The following is a 20379-nucleotide window of genomic DNA, read 5'->3' as shown; positions in this document are numbered from 1 at the left end:
GACTGCCCCCTAGTGTCTCATGGCTCACAACTCCACCCTCCCTGTTAACCCCCCCCACCCCCTGTTATACTTCTTAGCTCTACAATGCACCTCAGTGTGTCTCGGCCAGAGACTGATGACAAACTCATCTCAGGATTCTACAGTGCCACCCGTTGCCTTGGCATCGCCGAGGTGCCACTTAGGCATTCTGTTTTTATCCATTGTCCTGCAGGGGGAGCTGTTTGGCCGCCTCCTCCCTCGCTGCCAGCTCTCATTAAGCCACTTTCCATTCTGCCCAGCACCTGCCCGGCTGCTCTTTTTTTTTTGTTGTTTTGCCTTTCCGGCTCGTGTCACAGCCTGGAAAGAGGAACATTCCCAGGCTCTTCAGAGGGAAGTGGCAGAGCCGCTGGCAGCCCGCGTGCTTAATGAAGATGAATTGTTGATGAGATTGACGTTATAAAGGAGTGTTTGAAGCCAAGGGATGGGTGGGTGGATGGGGGGGGAGCCAATAAAACACGGGCCGTTTGAGGGAGAAGTTTACAAACTTGAGATCTTCAAATGCGATTGCTGGCTTGACTCCCCCCTGCGGCCTGGCGCTCATCCGAGCCTCTTCAAGGGACAGCGGCTCTGATCGCACTGGGTCAAAGGTTACCCATATCTCAGGCACTTCTCGTTTCTCTCTTGGGTTTTATTGCATTTGCTTTTCTTTATTGTCTCAGGGCAGCTCTGTTTGCCCTGGGTCCTTGCGGCTCTGCCTCTGCTTGTATAGCTGCTTGACAAACATGGCAGCAGCTGTCAGACATGAAGGGCTGGCACTCCAGATAATGTGAACAGGGAACTGGGGTGGCAGCTGTTCTCAAAAAAAAATGAGTCAGGGATGTGGCAGCTACGGAGATCACCTTGTCAGGTGTAAGAGAAGTGTCCGCCCAGCAGGGGAGAAAGATCTCAATGAATGAGGTCACCTCGGAGTTCACCTTCAGGCCACAGTGGTGTGCCAAACTGGCGCTTATTGAATCTGTAGGCCACGCCGGTGAGCCACACCGTGTTTGGGGTGACACACATCAGCCAGGCTTCCTGCCACATTGACTACCAGGCCGTATGTGGGTGATGCCAATAGGAGAAAACTGGCTGTCAGTTCAAATATGTGCCAACCACAACTACAAAAGACTGCAAGAGTCAGCCAAACAGGCCCCCCAGTTTAACTGCAGGACATACTGGTGATCCAGACTGCTGCTGAGGCCATATGGCAGCAACACCATGTCTAGGACAACGAAAGTCAGACAGTCATGCTTCAGGTTCAATGGTAGGCCATACTGGTGAGCAACACTGGCACAGAGGCGACATGCAGGCCATACCAGCAGGAGAACACTGGACCCCAAGTTCAAACGTATGCCACTCCACGTCTAAGACTACAAAGTCTGGGTTTCACATTTAAATGTAGACCCTACTGGTTAGCCGCACCACATGATGGCCACACAAGGCAGCCGAAGTACTTTTCATGACCTCCATGGCCAAACAAGCCCCCAGTTGAATGGCAGACCATAGTGGTAAGACAGGCTGCCTCTGAGACCATATGAGAGCCACACCAGTGAGCCAAACTGGCCCCCATTGATTCTGAAGGCCATGCCAGTGAGTCACGCCATGTCTGGGGTGACACACGTCAGCCAGGCTTCCTGCCATATTGACTCCCAGGCCGTATGTGGGTGATGCTAATAAGAGAAAACTGGCTGCCAGTTCAAATATGTGCCAACCACAACTACAAAAGTCAGCTGAACATCCTGCCGACTGTCACTGGTTGTCAGGTCACATGCAGGCCATACCAGTGAGCCACACTGGGTCCCATCACCTCCACGGGCCTAATTAGTGAGATAAAGCAGACCGCAGTTCTAATGTGTGTCACTCCACATCTAGCGACTACAAGATTCAGCCAAACAGGCCCCCCAGTTCAACTGTAGGACATACTGGTGAGCCACACTGGCACTGAGGCCACATGTAGGCCATGCCAGCAGGAGAACACTGCGTATGCCACTCCACATCTAAGATTACAAAGTCTGGGTTTCGAGTTTAAATGTTGACTCTACTGGTTAGCCGCACCACATGAAGGCCACACATAGCAGCCAAAGTTCTTCTCATGGCCTCCACGGCCAAACAAGACCCCAGTTCAACTGTAGCACACACTGGTGATCCAGACTGGTGCCGAGGCCATATGAGAGCCACACCAGTGGGCCAAAGTGGCCCCCATTGATTCTGAAGACCATGCCGGTGACCCACACTGGCACATCTGGCAAACTGTCTGCCAGTTCATCTGTGGACCATAGTGGGGAGTAACACCAGTGATTCAGATTGGCTCCCATCACCACCTGAGGACAAATTAGTGAGATAAAGCAGCCATCAGGTGTAGTGTAGGTCACACTGATAAGTCACACTGCCATTCAGGTGACGTACAGGCCACTCTGGTCAGTAGGACCAGCTAGCACCACATGAGAAAGAACTTGGCTTCCAGTTTAACTGTAGACCATACTGGTGTTAAAGTCCAAATGATGGCCACACACAGTAGTTCCCATTATTTCTGTGGTCCACCAGCCCAAGCCAAGTGCAGACCACGTTGTCTGTATGGCCACATAACGGCTCTAAGAAGTCCGCCTAAATATTCCCATTGCTCCTGGCAGCCATCACCTGCACCAGAGAGCCATACTGCCTCCCAGTTCAGCTGTAGGACAAACTGGTGGTCAACAGAGTTGAACTGGCTGATACAAGTGAGTCAAGGCAGCCCCCCAGAATATGTGCTGACTGAGTTGACTGTCCATGTTAACCGCCCCCCAACTCACCCTTCACCTTTGACCACCAGTGCCATTTGCATTTTTGGCTTGGCTCCTCTAATTGGCCAGTTGACTATCAAACTGTACAGCGGGTCAGTTATTAACTTACTGAGAATTTTAGGTGATATTGTAAAAGAAACAACGACAGCGGAGTACGAAAAATATTTGAATAAAAAGCTCAACTGACAACAGGCAGACAGGAGGCCATCTTTCAAACTGTCCAGCTATCGGCCAGTCCAGCCCAGATGCCACTTAACACAACATCATGAAAATGAAAACCCGAAGGTCAAGAACAAGACCACCAGCCATAGTCATCGAGTGTCCAGCACCATACCAGACTTCACCGTCCAAAGCAGCATTCATATATGTAAGTATGTAGACCAACCCTGCCACCACCGTCCCACCACTCAACATGCTGTTAGCCCACCATGACCTCCCCCAGGCCTCCAAGCCTCACCCTTTGACATGCTGAGAGAATGAAGATGCAGGAATGCAGAGCAAGACAAAGCAGAAAGGGCAGCAGTCAACCAAATGGCAAGCCCACCCCCCCTCCCAAACCCCCCCATAACCACAACTAATCCCACTGACAGATCTATGTGTCCTGGAAGGTGGACCGTGACTGAGAGGGAAAGCCAAAATTGATTGATTAGGGGGACAGGTGACCTGAAGGGGGGTGCTGATGGGGGCGGGTCCTTGAGTGGCACTCTCTTTCATTGGCCAGACCACCAAAACATGGAGTCTTTCGGGGGGTGGGGGGGGGGGGGGTTGGGTTGACTGCATAGGACAGAGGTGGCCACACAAAATCAGTTTTAGCTTTTAGGAGTTAAGAGAACCAAACAAGAGCAGAGCCGAGCCGAGCCAAGCTGAAACCTCATGTTTAGAGAGCCAAGCTGAAGGGAGTCCATATGGGGAGCAAAACCTCAGAAGACAGCAAGAGGGGACATGGTAGAGCAATCGACTGAACACACAAGAGACAGACTGAGAGACAGGCAGATGTGCAAAATGAGAGATAGATAATTACATTAGCAGATATACAATGGTACGATGAATAACATGGAAATAGAGAGGTATAAGAAATACATTAGAGCGACAATAAAGATACAGACATGCAAGAGGGTGCAGTATACAGTCACAAATACAGGGATGGAAGGCGATATACTACACATGAAAAGCACTATGATAGATAGATAGATAGGAAAGGCACTATATAATAGATAGATAGATAGATAGATAGATAGATAGATAGATAGATAGATATATAGATAGATAGATAGATAGATAGATAGATAGATAGATAGATAGATAGATAGATAGATAGATAGATAGATAGATAGATAGATAGATAGATAGATAGATAGATAGATAGATAGATAGATAGATAACTATATCATAGACTCATAGATTTGAAAGGCACTATGTAATAGGTACATGTGGAAGGAATTCAATTACATCATGAACAGATAGATATGAAAGACACTTTATCACGAAAAAACAGTTATGAAATACATGATACAATAGATCTGGAAGGCACTAACACTATATCATTGAGTGATAGATTTGAAAGGTATTATATAATAGATTGCTAGATATGAAAAGCACTATATATCACAAACAAAGTGATAGATATGAAAAGCATTAAGATTATTATAGATAGAACAAAGGTGGAGGCATGTAGGGGTGCCACCTGCAAATGTGTGTCAGTGAGTGAGTATCGGTGTGTGATTGTTCACGTGTTGTGTGACTGAAGGCACATGTGTCAGTGTGAGATGGTGAGCATCACTTTGTGTCTTTTTGAATGTCAGGTGTGTTTCTGTTCTCATGAGTAGAGACGCACTTGGCTGTCAGGGTTTGTGTGGGCAGGCGTGTGTGTGTGTGACAAATCACTTGTATGTTTGGCCATGTCTTAGAATAGGGGGTGAGCAGATGATCGTTGGTACAGGAGGATAAAGATACAGAGATGGATAGATGTGTAAAACACTATACGATAGATAGATAGATAGATAGATAGATAGATAGATAGATAGATAGATAGATAGATAGATAGATAGATAGATAGATAGATAGATAGATATGAATGGTACTATATCATAGATTGCTGGATATGAATGGCACTATATCAGCAAAAGACTGATAGTTATGAAATACATGATATAATAAATATGAAAGGCACTAACAGTGTATGATTCAGTGATAGATATATGAAAGGCATTATGTAACAGTTTGATTTGAAAAGCACTATATTATAGACTGCGGTGGGCTGGCGCCCTGCCCGGGGTTTGTTTCCTGCCTTGCACCCTGTGTTGGCTGGGATTGGCTCCAGCAGACCCCCATGACCGTGTAGTTAGGATAGAGCGGGTTGGATAATGGAGGGATGGATATATTATAGATTGGCTTATAACTCTGAAAGGCACTAACACTTTCTTTGATAGATAGAGGTGAAAGGCACTACATGTGATAAATATGAAAGGCACTATATCATAAATAGAGTGATAGGTATGAATGGCACTAACACTATATTATAGATAGATAGATAGATAGATAGATAGATAGATAGATAGATAGATAGATAGATAGATAGATAGATAGATAGATAGATAGAAGTGAAAGGCACTAGCACTATAGATAAAGACACAGATGTGAAAGGCACTATATAAGTGTATACTACATGTATAAGGTAGCTAATATGAGCTGTAGTGGTGGTGCTGCTGTGTGACTGGCCCTCCTCATCTTCTTTAAACCTGCACAGAGGACAAGGTGCCGCAGGTCCTGTCACCACACGTTCCCGGTGACAGAGAGGACACACCTTTAGTGATGTGCTGTGATGACGGCTATTGTCGTGACCGATTTTTGTCGATTTCTCTAACAAGTTTTCAGTGATCTACAGACACACAAACACACATGCCCAGTTCTGCTCTGGACAGCCACTTTTGGTTTCATCACAGATTCCTAAGGTGGTCTCTCACAAGCTGTGCTCAGATTATGGTGGGCACCTCTGCCGTGGTCCTCACAGGCACCTTTCACAGATGCACACATTCCTATCCCAGATTCTTGCTGGCTACAGTACGTCCAGATTACTTCAGCAGGCTAATATGAGCAGTTTTTGAATTTGACAGCCAGCCAGCCATCCCATGCGAGACAGACAGACAGACAGACAGACAGACAGACAGCGAGACAGACAGACAGACAGACAGACAGACAGACAGACAGACAGAAGCAGAGGCTTGTTAACAAGAAACAGAAGAGAAGAAAATGTGGAGACGGGATCATTCTGCTGGCACTCCCTTCTGGGCTCTGCTCCGGTACCCTAACCCAAGAACAGGCAGCCATCAGCGCTCAGCCTACCTGTGACGTTGACCTCCACTTGCTCGGACCGCTTCCCGACGCTGTTGGTGGCCTCACACATGTAGGTGCCGGCCAGTTCATAGGTCACCGGCCCCTTGAAGAAGAGGGAGTTGTTCTGGATCTCCACGTTGTTGGGCATTGAGCCGTTCAGCCTGTAAGAGAGTTAGAGCCACCATCAGGTAGTGTATGTAAGAGATCAGTGCAGTTGAGGAGGAAGGTGGGGGGGGGGGGGGGGGGGGGGGTTTGGGGGTCCTACTGTTATGGATAAGTAGCATCAGTGAGGCTTTAACATCATTTACTTTAAATTACGACTTTTCAAATGACCCAATCTGTCCATGAGAAGACAACCTCAAGAGCAGAAAACAATCCTATAAGAGTTAAAGGCCGCTACCAAACATGTCTTAGAAATGAAAGGCCACAAGATTTGTCAGCCACCATCCACAAAAACAGAAGAAGCTCAGTAACCTTGAGAATTCTTAATGAATCGGGTCATTCATTTTCACGTTTACAAAACAGAATATTTGCTGCAGTGCGAGTCACAACAAATGGCTGCAGACAAGAGATAAGACGAGAGGTACGATAGGAAACGAGATATGGAGCTGAGCAGACGCAGCCTGATGTCTGAAAGTCTGAGGCCACAAGCCTTTAGCGGTCTGCGGCTTTAACCTCCCAGTGTCTGATCCTGTCAAGTGTCCTGCAGCCTCTCCTCTGTGCGTCTGGCAGCTTTCCATGGAATCTGAGCCGGGCCGATCTCGGCTGACTTTACCACACGATGCCCGATCTTGTCTAAATCCTAAAGCGTTGGCATACAAACGTTTGTGCTTCATGGGGTGGGAACTCGTCAGATTGCAGACTCCCACACTTCGAAACGCAGGCGTTTAATCTTCTCTGGATTTCAAAACCTACACCACTGAGTTATTCTGTCAGCCATCTGCATGGTTTGCACACACAATGCTTGATCCTGTCTGCATCCTGCACATTTACATCAAGAAGCAGGGTGAGAGACTGCGGCTGAACTTACGACACCTTCACGTAGCCCTGGCTCGATCAGGCAGCACGTTATTGGCTGTCACAAAAAAGGGGCGGGCACACGATACTTTGGAAACGTGAAACGGTGCTGGAAACTCATCACAGAGGCGTGCAACCCTGTTGTTCATAGTCGTGTAAGATGACATTCTCTGAGGGCAAAAATCAACGATGGCAGTCATCAAATTTGACATCCCCTCGGACTAGAAAATAATAAGGTTAAGTTTGAGGATGAACTTGCTGTACCTGTGAAGCATTCGAACATCTCCGGCTCAGTCGAGCAGCACGTTATTGGCTGTCAGAAAAAAGGGGCGGGCACACGATACTTTGGAAACGTGAAACAGTGCTGGAAACTCGTCATGCCGTGCAGTGTCTAGTCGTGTAAGATGGCATTCTCTGGCGGCAAAAATCAACAACAGCAGTCGTCAAATCTGACATCCATCTGCACTCAGCGGCGTTGTGAAGGAAGGCTTTTGCCCCCAATTTCAGGTTTCCAGCCCCTGTTCTTCCTTGGGACCCATCCACCGCATCTCATTAACTCCAGGGTTCAGTCCCTGATCTTCGAGAGCGCACACCCCCCCCCCCCCCCTCTTCTATTACAACGCTATCCAACATGCATGGTTGACTTGCATGTAAGAGCACAGGGATTGGAGACGGAAAATTCCAGAGGGGGACCATGCACTCCCATCCCTTAGGGCAATGATTCTTAACCTTTTTTTGAGTCATGGACCCCTTTGAGAATCTGATGAAAGCTATGGACCCTCCTTCCCCCAGAAATATTCACATAAACACAACTTTGCATGCAATGAATATCATGTTCTTTATTCATCGAGATTTGATTGTCTCATACATATATGACAAACGCAAAGTATTATGGGTGGCACGGTGGCGCAGTGGGTAGTCCCCTCTGAACTGCTAAAATGACAGAATTCCACAGACATGTTCATTCATACAGGAGTAGTTTAGCCTGGGGTTGTTTTAATGGACTTGTTTTAGAAGGTAACAGGCTCTTTAATCTTTGAGACGTGGAGATGTGAACGTGCAATCCATAGAAAGTTACTCTCCTGAGCAATTGGGATGGGACTAAAATTACAGAGGTCCTCCGGTGATCACTTTACCGCATCTCCCGGTGTGAAACTAATCCCAATCCAAATTGGCCTTAATTCTGGGCAACTGTTTCTTGCACTCAGGGGCGGCACAGTGGTGCAGTGGGTAGCGCTGCTGCCTCGCAGTTAGGAGACCCGGGTTCACTTCCCAGGTCCTCCCTGCGTGGAGTTTGCATGTTCTCCCCGTGTCTGCGTGGGTTTCCTCCCACAGTCCAAAGACATGCAGGTTAGGTGCATTGGCAATCTTAAATTGTCCCTAGTGTGTGCTTGGTGTGTGTGTGTGCCCTCCGGTGGGCTGGCGCCCTGCCCGGGGTTTGTTCCTGCCTTGAGCCCTATGCTGGCTGGGATTGGCTCCAGCAGACCCCCGTGACTCTGTGTTCGGATTTAGCAGGTTGGATGATGACAAACTGACAAAGTATTATTAAACTTTAAACAATCTGAAATAAAAACACTCCTTTGTTATGCAAAACTTAATGGCCACTCATTATAATTATGAAATGCAATCTTTTTGTGCAAATTTAAACAGATCTACTACTACTGTGTGTTCTACTACCATGACTTTATTTCAGTGAGAAGGCTGCTCTTGTTTGCCTCGAATAAGAATGCTGAAGACCACTCCACAGTTCCATAAGGTGACAAGCATATCACCTTTGACTTAGCACTTGCTCTTATGGAGTGGCACAAGATGGCGCTTGTGCAGACGTCTATATGGTAAACGGGGGCCAACAGCAAGTCAAGGGACGCCTAGGGGGCCGATTCTGTGAGCTGTTTCAGGGGGCGTTTTCTTTGATTTCTTTCAATGGGAAACCGTTGATTGGCACAAGGTGTAGGGCCTGTATGGTGACCACTATTTTTCTCACGTGATTTTTCTCGCACGTTAGGCTTAGGGCGAGATAAATACTTGCGAGAAAAATAACGGCAAGAGACGTAGTAAAATCACGTGAGAACGTTCACGCGAGAAAAAAATCAACAGTCCCAAGCCGTTCAGTGAATATAAATGTTCATTTTTAATCTGAGCCTCACGGACCCCCCGAAACCTGTCCAGGGGGTCCACAGACCTCAGGTTAAGAACTTGAACCAGAAAAGTCCACGTGGACCTACCACTAGTTATTATCTGCCCCAAACTCAATGGAGGAAAGAATTGATTAGCGGCATTAACTGGGGGTCTAAGCCCCTATATAGTGAAAAAGCGAGTCATGCCACTGGCAGCACTTCTGTGTTTTGCTCCTTGAAATTCTGAGAGCTTCTCCGGCATACTGGCACTGTTTGTACCTGCCAGTACCCACTACCGCCAACTTCTACGTCACTTTTTTCTTTCAGTACTCCGCACTGGCACTGGCCCCCCAGTACTCTAATGCCACACATGTCAACCTGCAGCTAAGTCCTGGGAATTGCAGCGAGGAAGACCCCAAACCCCCTCCTCCTGTCTCTCCGTCTCCTAGCTGATCTATCGATTGGGGGGTTGAGAACCAAAACACCTTGAGTATCACCTCTGCCTCTCTTTCCTGACTTCAACTACTGGCTGCGTTCTAATAAAAGTTTGCCAAACTTAGCTTTGGAATTTCTACTTTGACCCCAAAACATAAAAAACTGGGAGTAACAGCTTGCAGAATTTGACTAGAAGTGCAATTAAAAACAGACGTTGGTCGGAGCAAAAACCTGTAGTCACGAAGCCCCCCAGGTCTGATTCTGAGCATCGCTGGGTTGCCAAACCAAGAAAACAAGTCTGCCGATGTTGATGTGACAGATCAGGATATACAGTAAGTGACTTGGGAAATAGATGCCAATCTAGCTTACTTGATTTTTAAAATGTTATCCTATTTGGTTATCTGTTTAGGAAAGCAAATTAAATTGATTTTGAAATATGGAAGGTTTTTTTTTCTCATTTCAAGCCAAGTGTGGTAAAACTGAATCTAATTTCCAAGCTTCACCCTATGGAGCCTGATCTTGTCAGATACTGTATGGAATGTAATCCAATCAGTCTCCTGTAGCTCTGCCCCATGGGATCTGCTCCTGTTAGCATAATATATGGAATGTAATCCTGCCAGCATCCTGTACGCTTATCGTATGGAGTCTCCTCCAGTCAGTCCACCATATGGATTCTACTTGTATTAGTTTTCTGCAGCTTGATTGAGCCTGATTCTGTCAGTATCCTGTACGGCGTATTCACTGATAGGTAGTCTGGTCCCGTTAGTACCATTCACTGTAGGCGTATCACATGGAGTCTCCTCCAGATGCTTCACCATATGGATTGTACTTGTATCAGTTTTCTGAAGCTTGATTGAGCCTGATCCTGTCAGTACCCATCAATATGCCATAAGTGAGTATGGCATATTCACTTATCAGCAGTCTGGTCCTGTCACTACCCTGTTGGCGCATCACATGGAGTCTCCCTCAGATGCTTCACCATATGGATTGTACTTGTATCAGTTTTCTGCAGCTTGATTGAGCCTGATCCTGTCAGTATCCTGTATGGCATATTCACCTATCAGCAGTCTGGTCCTGTCAGTACCATTCACTATAGATATATCACATGAAGTCTCCTCCAGATGCTTCACCATATGGATTCTACTTGTATCGGATTTCTGGAGCTTAATTGAGTCTGACCTTGTCAGTATACCGTATGACACCTTCTCCCGTCAGCAGCCTGAACCTTTAGCCATGGTGTGTGATCCAAAAAATATCCTGTATGTGTACCACATAGGGTTGCTTCCAGTCAGTCCAACCATGTGGATTTGACTGGTATCAGTTTTCTGCAGCTTGATTGAGCCTGATCCTGTCAGTATCCATCAATATGCCGTAAGTGAGTATGGCATATTCACTTATCAGCAGTCTGGTCCTGTTAGTACCCTGTTGGCGCATCACATGGAGTCTCCCCCAGATGCTTCACCATATGGATTCTACTTGCATTGGTTTTCTGCAGCTTAATTGAGTCTGACCTTGTCAGTAAACCGTATGGCATCTTCTCCCGTCAGCAGCCTGTAACTTTAGCCATGGTGTCTGATCCACTAATATTCTGTAGGTGTACCACATGGGGTCTCCTCCAGTCAGTACACCATATCGGTGTTCTGCAGTCTGATCCTCTCTGCATTCTGTGTGGCATCTTCACTTATCAGCAATCTGTAGCTTAACCGTATGGAGTCTGGTCCTGTCAATATTTTATAGGAAGTCTAATCCTGCCAACATTCTGTAGGTGTATTGCTTTGCAGTAAGGAGACTGTGGAAGATTGTGGGTTCGCTTCCCGGTTCCTCCCTGTGTGGATAGCGCTTTGAGTACTGAGAAAAGCGCTATATAAATGTAAAGAATTATTATTATATAGATTCACCACCAGTCAGTATACCACATTGATTCAACATTTAACAGTTTTCTGCAACTTGATTGAGTCTGACCCTGTTGGTATTCTGTGTAGCATTTTCTCCAAACAGCAACCTGTAGCTTTAGCTATGGAGTCTGATCCAGGCAGTATCCTGTAGGTGTGCCACATGAAGTTTCCTCCAGTCAGTCCACCATATGGATTCTACTTGTATCAGTTTTCTGCAGCTTGATTGAGCCTGATCCTGTCAGTATCCTGTAGACGTATCACATGGAGTCTCCTCCAGATGCTTCACCATATGGATTCTACTTGTATCGGATTTCTGGAGCTTACTTGTGAATTTCCCCTTGGGATTAATAAAGTATCTATCTATCTATCTATCTATCTATCTATCTATCTATCTATCTATCTATCTATCTATCTATCTATCTATCTATCTATCTATCTATCTATCTATCTATCTATCTATCTATCTATCTATCTATCTATCTATCTATCTATCTATCTATCTATCTATCTATCTATCTATCTATCTATCTATCTATCTATCTATCTATCTATGATATAGTGCCTTTCACATCTATCTATCTATCTATCTATCTATCTATCTATCTATCTATCTATCTATCTATCTATCTATCTATCTATCTATCTATCTATCTATCTATCTATCTATCTATCTAATTGAGTCTGACCTTGTCAGTATACCATATGGCATCTTCTCCCGTCAGCAGCCTGAACCTTTAGCCATGGTGTCTGATCCAATAAATTTCCTGTAGGTGTGCCAGATAGGGTCACCTGCAGTCAGTCCACCATGTGGATTTGACTTGTATCAGTTTTCTGCAGCTTCATAAAGCCTGATCCTGTCAGTATCCTGTATGTTATATTCACTTATCAGCAGTCTGGTCTTGTCAGTAACCTGTAAGTGTTTCACATGGAATCTTCTCCAGATGCTTCACCATATGGATTCTATTTGAATTGGTTTTCTTCAGCTTGATTGAGTCTGACCTTGTCGGTATTCTATGTAGCAACTTCTCCAAACAGCAGCCTGTAGCTTTAGCCATGGAGTCTGATCCAGACAGTATCCTGTAGGTGTGCCACATGAAGTCTCCTTCAGTCAGTACAGCATATGGATTCTACTTTTATCCGTTTTCTACAGCTTAATGGAGTCTGACCCTGTCAGTATTCTGTGTGGTATCTTCTCCTATCAGCAGTCTGCTGCTTTACCACTTGGAGTCTGGTCCTGTCAGTACATTATATGGAGTCTAATCCTGGCAACATTCTGTAGGTATTGTATAGAGTCTCCCCCAGTCAGTATACCACATTGATGCTACTTCTCTCAGTTTTCTGCAGCTTGATTGAGTCTGACCTTGTCAGTATTCTGTGTGGCAACTTTAACCAGCAGCCTGTAGCTTTAGCCATAGAGTCTGACCCAGGCAGTATCCTGTAGCATTCCACATGAAGTCTCCTCCAGTTAGTATACCACATGGATTCTAATTTTATCTGTTTTCTGTAGCCTAATGGAGTCTGATCCTGTCAGTATTCTGTATGGCATCTTCTCCTATCAGCAGTCTGCTGCTTGACCCCATGGAATTTGGTCCTGTCAATATAATTTATGACATCTTCTCCGATCAGCAGTCATCTCCACTAGTCCCTACACCATATGTATTCTTTTTCTATCAGTCTTCTGCAGTTTGAGTCTGACCTTGTCAGTATTCTGCATGGCCTCTTCTCCTGTCAGTAGTCTGTTGCTTTACCCTGTGGAGTCTGGTCTCGTCAGTATTCTTTCCGGCATTTTCTCCTATCAGCAGTCTGTTGCTTTACTACATGGAGTCTGGTCCTGTGAGTATATTTTATCAAGTCTAATTCTGCCCGTACCCATAGATGTACCACATGGATTCTCCTCCAGCCAGTACACCATATGGATTCCACTTCTATCAGTATTCTGCAGCGTGACCGAGTCTGATCTCGTCAATATTCTCTATGGCATCCTCTCCTATCAACAGTCTGTAGCTTTACCCCATGGAGTCTGGTCCTGTCAATATATTATATCGAGTCCAGTCCTGCAAACATCTTATTAGACGTACTGGTTGGAGTCTCCTCCAGTCGGTACCCCACATTTGATTCTAACTTCTCTCAGTATTTTACAGCTTGACTGAGTCTGACCCTGCCAGTATGCTGTATGGCATCTTCTCCTATCAGTAGCCTGTGGCTTAACCCCACAGAGTCTGACCCCAGATTAGTCAACAGATCTCTTTGGATTTGTTAGTTCTCAGGGCACCCCGGAGATACTCACAGCTTCCATTGATAGGTTGTGACTGCCGGGTTGGCGTCTGATTTACATGTCAGCTGCACGTCCTGGCGGTTCAGGTACCAGTTTCCATCAAATCCTTCAATGGTCACTTGAGGTTCATCTGCATGCAGCAAAAAGAAGGCTTATGAGAAGGTAACCATAGCAACAGCCATAACATCGGTGGGCCACCATAGCATGAGATGGTGCAAAGGGCCACCATGGTTATAGTAAGTAATGGGGATGGCAGGTGTACAGGGGGGCATGCCAAACAAAAAGGAGGAGGGGAAAAGTGAAATGAAGAAAACTATGGAGTGGGACAGGAAGGAAGCCAGTAAGGGTGGTCATTCACCACAAAGACTGAGAGAATCTTCACGAGAGCCGGAGCTCCAACATAGCTAGATATCAGCGGCGGCACTCACACTGCACATTGAGCGTCACGCTCTGCTGCCTCATCTTCTCGCCCTGGTAGCTGACGATGCAGGTCAGTTTCTGCCGATGGCTCTCCCGGCTGGGCACCACCCAGTAGTCACTGCGCACCGTGACCGTGCCATTGGGGTTGGGGATCTTATGGAACGTGGCTTCTCCCCTCAGCTTGGTCTCCCAGGTGATGTCACTTGGAGGTTTGCCATTAGATGAGATACAGGTGGCCACTATCATCTTGCTGGTCTGGCTGGACTGGGCCACGATGGTGGGCGAGGTGAGTATCACCTGATTAGTAGGTCTAGCTGCGAGTAGAGGAGAGTGGGCAGTGGTGAGGGAAAAAAACAAAGCATTTTATAAATACACACAATGCATAGAAACATCCTAGAGATGGAAAACACCAAAAAGTATCACCATTAATCCCAGTGAAGTCAACACCAGTCTGAAAAGAATCACAAACTGCAAGAGCAACAGGTGAAAGCAGTGCCAGCCTGTGAGCCCCAGAGTGATGGGAGCTTCAGATGGCATTAGCACTAGTGACAGGCATGCCACTCTGTATTCCAGAGAAATAAGAAACTAAATATACTTATAATCTACAAATGCCAGTGCAACCAGTGCCAGCCTGTGAGACCCAGAGTGTTAGGAGCTTCAAATGGCTCTAGTGAGAGCAGTGCCAGTCTGTACTGCAGAGAAATATAAAAACTAAAAACATAATCTACAAATGACAGTGACACCAGTACCATTATACAAGCCCCAGAGTGATAGGAGCTTAAAACGGCATAAGCACTAGTGCCAGCCATGCCAGTCTGTAATGCAGAGAAAATGAAGACAATAAAATTCTTACAATCTACAATGACAGTGAAACCAGTGCCAGTCTGTAAATTCCAGAATGATAGAAGCTTAAACTAGCATAAACACTACCAAGAGTGGTGCCACTCTTCAGAGAAATGGAAACTAAACATACTACAAATGCCAGTGAATATAGTGCCAGTCTCTAACTTCCAGAATGATGGGAACAAAAAATGGCATAGGCACTAGTGACAGCCATGCCAGTCTGTAATCCAGTAACTAAAGAACTTAAAATCTACAAATGCCTGTGAAACCAGTGCCAGTCTGTGAGTCCCAAAAGTGATGGCAGCTGAAAAATGGCTGTAGTGAGAGCAGTGCCAGTCTTTAAGTTCCACAAGGATGGGAGCTTAAAATGGTATATGCACTAGAGAGAGTCGTGGCAATCTGTAATTCAGAAGCCAAAAAAACTTCAAATCTATAAATGCCAGTGAAACCAGTGCCAGTCTCTAACTCCCAGAATGATAGAGGCTTCAAATGGCTTAAGCACTATCAACAGTAATGCCAGTCTGTACTCCAGAGAAAAAAAGAAATTAACAACAATGAAAATCTACAAATGCCAGCGAAATGGCAATGCCAGTCAGTAAGCCCCAGAAAACAGTGAGGCAGAAATCTAAAATAAATAAAATCAACAAGGGGCTGTGATGGCGGTGCCAGTTTGAAGACTTCAGAGACAAGAAAGTAAAAGTACATAAAATCAGCAGGTGCCAGTGAAGCCAGTGCCTCTGAGTAATGGCAGCTTACATTGTCATATGTCACTCATCATTGTAATAGCTGTACCAGTCAAATAGAATCTAATAAACAAAATCAACTGCTATAATACCAGTGCCAGTCTGTAAGCCTGGGACTAGAGATGGTTTAAAACAAATAATACGTCAGTGCCAGTCTGTAGACAGGTCAAAAGATAAGTGAAAATTATACAAAATCTTCAGATACCAGTTAAGCCAGTGCCATTTTGTATATGCCCAATAGTAAAAAGGGCTTAAATAGTATAAGACAGTAGTGCCAGTCTTCAGGCCTGAAGGAAAGAATCTTCAAAGAGCCACTGAAACTTGTGCTAGGCTGTAAGCTCAAGGGTGGTCAAATCATAAATAATATCAACAAGTGCCAGTGAAAGCACTGCCAGTTTGCAAGCCCAAGGATAATGGGAGCTAAAAATATTCTAAATTGTAGTGATAGTGATGCCAATCTGTAATCTCCAGAAATAAGAATATTAAAACACATATAAATTCAGCTAGTGCCAGCGAAACCAGTGCCAGTCTATTAGCCCAATATTAAAGGGGGTTTACAATAAATACTGTCAACAAATTCTCTGAAATCAGTGCCAGCCTGGTGAAAAGACCAGATAAAGACACATGAAATCTACAGATGCCAATTGAAGCCATTGCCCTTCTTTATGAGACGGGAATCTAAAAACACATCAAATCTACAAGTGTTGGTGAAACCTGTGCCAGGCTGAGAATCTAAAATAAATAAAAAGTTTATGGAAATAAGTGCCATCTGTAGAGGGGTGAGTGATGGGGGCCTAAAACACATAATGCCAGTGAAACCAGCGCCTGAAAACACCAAAGAGCATAAACAAAAATGCATTAGATGTACACTGCTGGCACTGCCAATGTAAACATTTTAGTAAAATTTAAAATCAGCCCCAGCAGTATTAGAGGCAATCTGTAAGCTACAGAGGGGAGGCACAATGGTGCAATAAAACATATGGTCTAGAGGTACCAGTGCCAATCTGCCACCCTCAGACAAGGCACTCCAGAATAAACAAATTTCAGTGCCAGTGATACCAGTAACTGCCTGCTATGCCCATGGAAAAGAACATACTAAATAAACAGAAAATAATTTCAAGTTCCCCATATATGGCAGAAGTGCTAAGCCACAGTGGGCACTGCTTTACTAAATGTCCTGTGAGTGGGCATGAGGCTCACAGGAAGCCAAATGATACCCACTACAGGCTGGCCTTATCAGAGTGAGAAAGGAATGATTTTCTTCCTTCAGATTTTCCACTGTGCCCGCTGTTATGGGCATTTTCTGGTATTCTTAAGGGCAGAGGAATACAGAACACCCCCCCTCCCCCCCAAGAGCTGGATATGTAGCCACCCTCTGAGTGCTCTGAAAACAGAAAGCAGGCTGGTGGTTCTAAAATGGCACTATATAAGGAATGAGTGTTCTCTGGGCATTGTGAAGAAGTGTGGGGTCTTCTGTCCAATAGGCTACTCGAGAGTACCCAAGAGGTCCACATCAGCAGAGGAGTGCCCTACCCAGCACGGTGAGGTTGACCTGGTTCTCCCTGTTGCCAGCTGGGAAGGTGGCATACTCGCAGATGTACGTGGCCTCGTCAGAGAGCTGGAGCTGCTTCATGAAGATGCTGGCGTCCTCGAGTGACGGATTGGCCTGGGTCACTAATGGATTGCGGAACATCACCCTCTCCTTGAAGGACTCCAACACGGATACACCCAGGGTGGGATTGGCGATGGCCACATTCACTTTGGTGCCGTTCAGCAACTTCTGCCAAGTCACCTGAGTGATCTTCACATTGGGGTTGCGGTTGGAGTATTTGCAGGTGAGTAGCACGTCTGTGCCTACCATGCCAGAGACGCGATCGTCCATTTGGACCAGCTGGGTCTGGGTGGCTGTAAAAAAAAATGAAAACAAATTAAAAGTAGGATCAAGCAAAATACTAAAAGCCATACGGTGGCCCCCTTCACTCCATTTCAAAGGCCCTCCCTAGCCCTACATTCCATGAAGTCACACAGACATATGGGTACAACCCTGAAAAGTCCCATCCAGCACATTCCGAAAATCCATGCCACACATGAGCCAAAGCAATGCTGCAGAAGAACCAAACCGCATTCCAGCTGGAATCCCATTCTCCGCACACTCGGATTTTGACCTACTTACTGGGAATGTAAACTTTCTTCCCAGCTGACAGATTCCAGATCAACAATCTTACTGAGCTGTGCAAAAAAAAAAACACGGCGTGATGACTAATTTTATCCAGCTGCTGCTCCATCTACGCGTTCAGCTTCTCTGAAAATGCGACACAGTGCGTCTCCCAGTCTCTCTGCTTCCCATTTAAATATATCCATCCAGCAATTTCCAAAAACTCCAGATTCTGGTTTTCACTCCTACCGTATCCCAGGGCACTGCTCTTCACGCCATCATGGTATCCCAGTCTCTGACTCTGTTCAGATGTCCCTTTCCCGTCTCATATACTCACTCCTACTGCTTGTTATTAGCTTTCTCCAGTTTCATCTGTGATATTTACTTCCCGTGTTTGCAAGACTCTTAATTCCGCGTCTCAGTCTATACTTTCCGATCAGGTAGTCACGTCTGGCTTGGCTACGGACTTCAATTGCAGCTCAGACTGCCCTTTTAACTTTGTTGCTCACATTGCATGAATCCTCATGTTATTTTCCATTTCTATTATTTATGTCCAGGGTTTCTCAAGATGTTTACCCCCCAAGTTAGCCCCTCATTCCCAGTGTATGTCAGTCTCCCTATTCCAGTCCATGCCCTTCCACTCCCCAGTTACAGATTTACTCTGAGTTTGTCCCAGACGTCACTTACTCACTTTGAGTACATCCCAACTCCCCCTTCCATGTCATATTCACTCTCCCAATGTGTATCTGTCTCCTCCATCATTTCTAATATTTATTCCCAGTTAATCCCAGATTTCCCCTTCTGTATTTACATTCCCTATGCCTCCTAATCTCCTCTATCATTTATGCATTTCCTAGTCTCATCTCTTAGTTCAGAAAGTGACACCCATTTCAGTTACTCATTCCCAGTGTATTCCAGTACCTCCTTTCTGAGTGATATTCACACTCCCAGTATGTCCCAGTCTCCTATCACTTACGGTTTCCATTCCCAGCGTGTCTCACTTATCGCTTTCAGTTTAGATACTAATGCCCAGAGTATCCCAGTCTTCCCTTTCTTATCCATATACAATTTCCCAATATTTCTCAACCTTCTTACGTTAATAATATTCATTCTTACTGTACTTCAGTCACCCTTTCCAATCGATATTCACTTCCCAATGTTTCGGAGTGTTCTCTATCATTTATAATATCCATTCCCAATATATCCCAGTCTTCTCTTTCCTATCTATATACTCTTCCCCTACGCCTCCCATTCTTCCTTGTCCATTTATGAAATTCCTTCCCAGTGTGTTCCAGTTTCCTTTTCTAATTGGTACTCACACTACCAATGTGTCCAAGTCTCCTGTCACTTATAGTATCCATTCCCAGTATGCTGTGCATGTTTGAACTACCCAGAAGCCATTGAGACTGCGTTGCACTGTGTCATCTTCTACCCGTTGTGTCCTTTTGAAATCGCCTTTACTTTTGATTTACCTTCATATTTATTATACAGTGTTGTATGTTTTCATTCCCATTGTTCTTTGCCTTGTCTCCTGTCAGTTGTGCCTAAGGGGGCATGGCCCAGCCAGCAATACTTGATGAACATCTTCAGCCTTATATTCCCTATTTTGTTTCCTTAATTTTCATTTGATTCTCAATTCTTGGATTCTGTGGCTTTGGGCCGTGTCTTCTGGATTCTGCTACAGTGAAGCTTGTTTTCTTTTTGTTTCTGTTTACCCTTTTGTGCCCCTTTATGAACTTGCAATTAAAGCCTTTCAATGTAAATGAACTTTGTTGTCTGTCTGTCCTGGTTCAAGAAGTTTACAGTTTCCCTCTCCACTTTTCTGAACATTTTGAACTTTTGCTATTTCAAATCCCAAGTTCCAATTTTGGGACAGTGCAGGCCTAAGGCCTGCTTTTAGATTTTGGGGCTAGGCTGCCTGGAGTGAGGCCTGCTGAATAGGCCCAGACCTACAATGAGGGTAGGTTTAGACTTTGGATGGTTTTCTTAAGGTCTCCACCCATTTTTGAACTTCTTCTGGCAGAAATCTCGACACCAATTCAGTTCCTCATTCCCGGCATATCTAAGGTTCTCCTTTCCAATTCACATTCTCACTCCTGGTCCATTTCTGACCTTCACTCTTAAGAGTATTCTAGTTTCACCTTTATCGTCTGTATCCTCACTCCCTGTGTGTCTCCTTCCCTTCTTCCATTTTAGATACTCACTCTAAAGCCATCCCAGACTCCTGATTTTAAATTTTCACTCCCATTCTGTTCCAGTCCAGTATCTGGTAGTCCAGTGTATCCCAGTATCCTATTTCCAGTCTCTATACTCTGGGTCCCTCACCTCCTCTTACATTTTAGATTCTC

General features: G+C 45.3%; 1 protein-coding gene across 9 annotated transcripts in view; it reads right to left on the bottom strand.

The window, feature by feature from the left end:
• nectin1b (nectin cell adhesion molecule 1b) overlaps positions 1-20379 on the bottom strand; it is a 268322-nt gene that overhangs the window by 171390 nt on the left and 76553 nt on the right. For all 9 annotated transcript variants that reach the window (XR_007935820.1, XR_007935822.1, XR_007935821.1 and 6 more), the window contains exons 2-5: positions 17410-17781; positions 14299-14604; positions 13883-14000; positions 6141-6292 (exon numbers count right to left, since the gene is read on the bottom strand). Coding sequence is in view for 5 of the 9 variants with exons in the window: in XM_051931781.1 (XP_051787741.1) it covers positions 6141-6292; positions 13883-14000; positions 14299-14604; positions 17410-17781 (948 nt within the window). In the remaining 4 variants the exon portion in view is untranslated. The remainder of the gene's footprint in view (positions 1-6140; positions 6293-13882; positions 14001-14298; positions 14605-17409; positions 17782-20379) is intronic.

This window comes from Erpetoichthys calabaricus, chromosome 9 (assembly GCF_900747795.2).
Source record: "Erpetoichthys calabaricus chromosome 9, fErpCal1.3, whole genome shotgun sequence".
NCBI classification, from domain to species: domain Eukaryota; kingdom Metazoa; phylum Chordata; class Cladistia; order Polypteriformes; family Polypteridae; genus Erpetoichthys; species Erpetoichthys calabaricus.
This window is presented reverse-complemented; position numbering and strand designations above follow the sequence as displayed.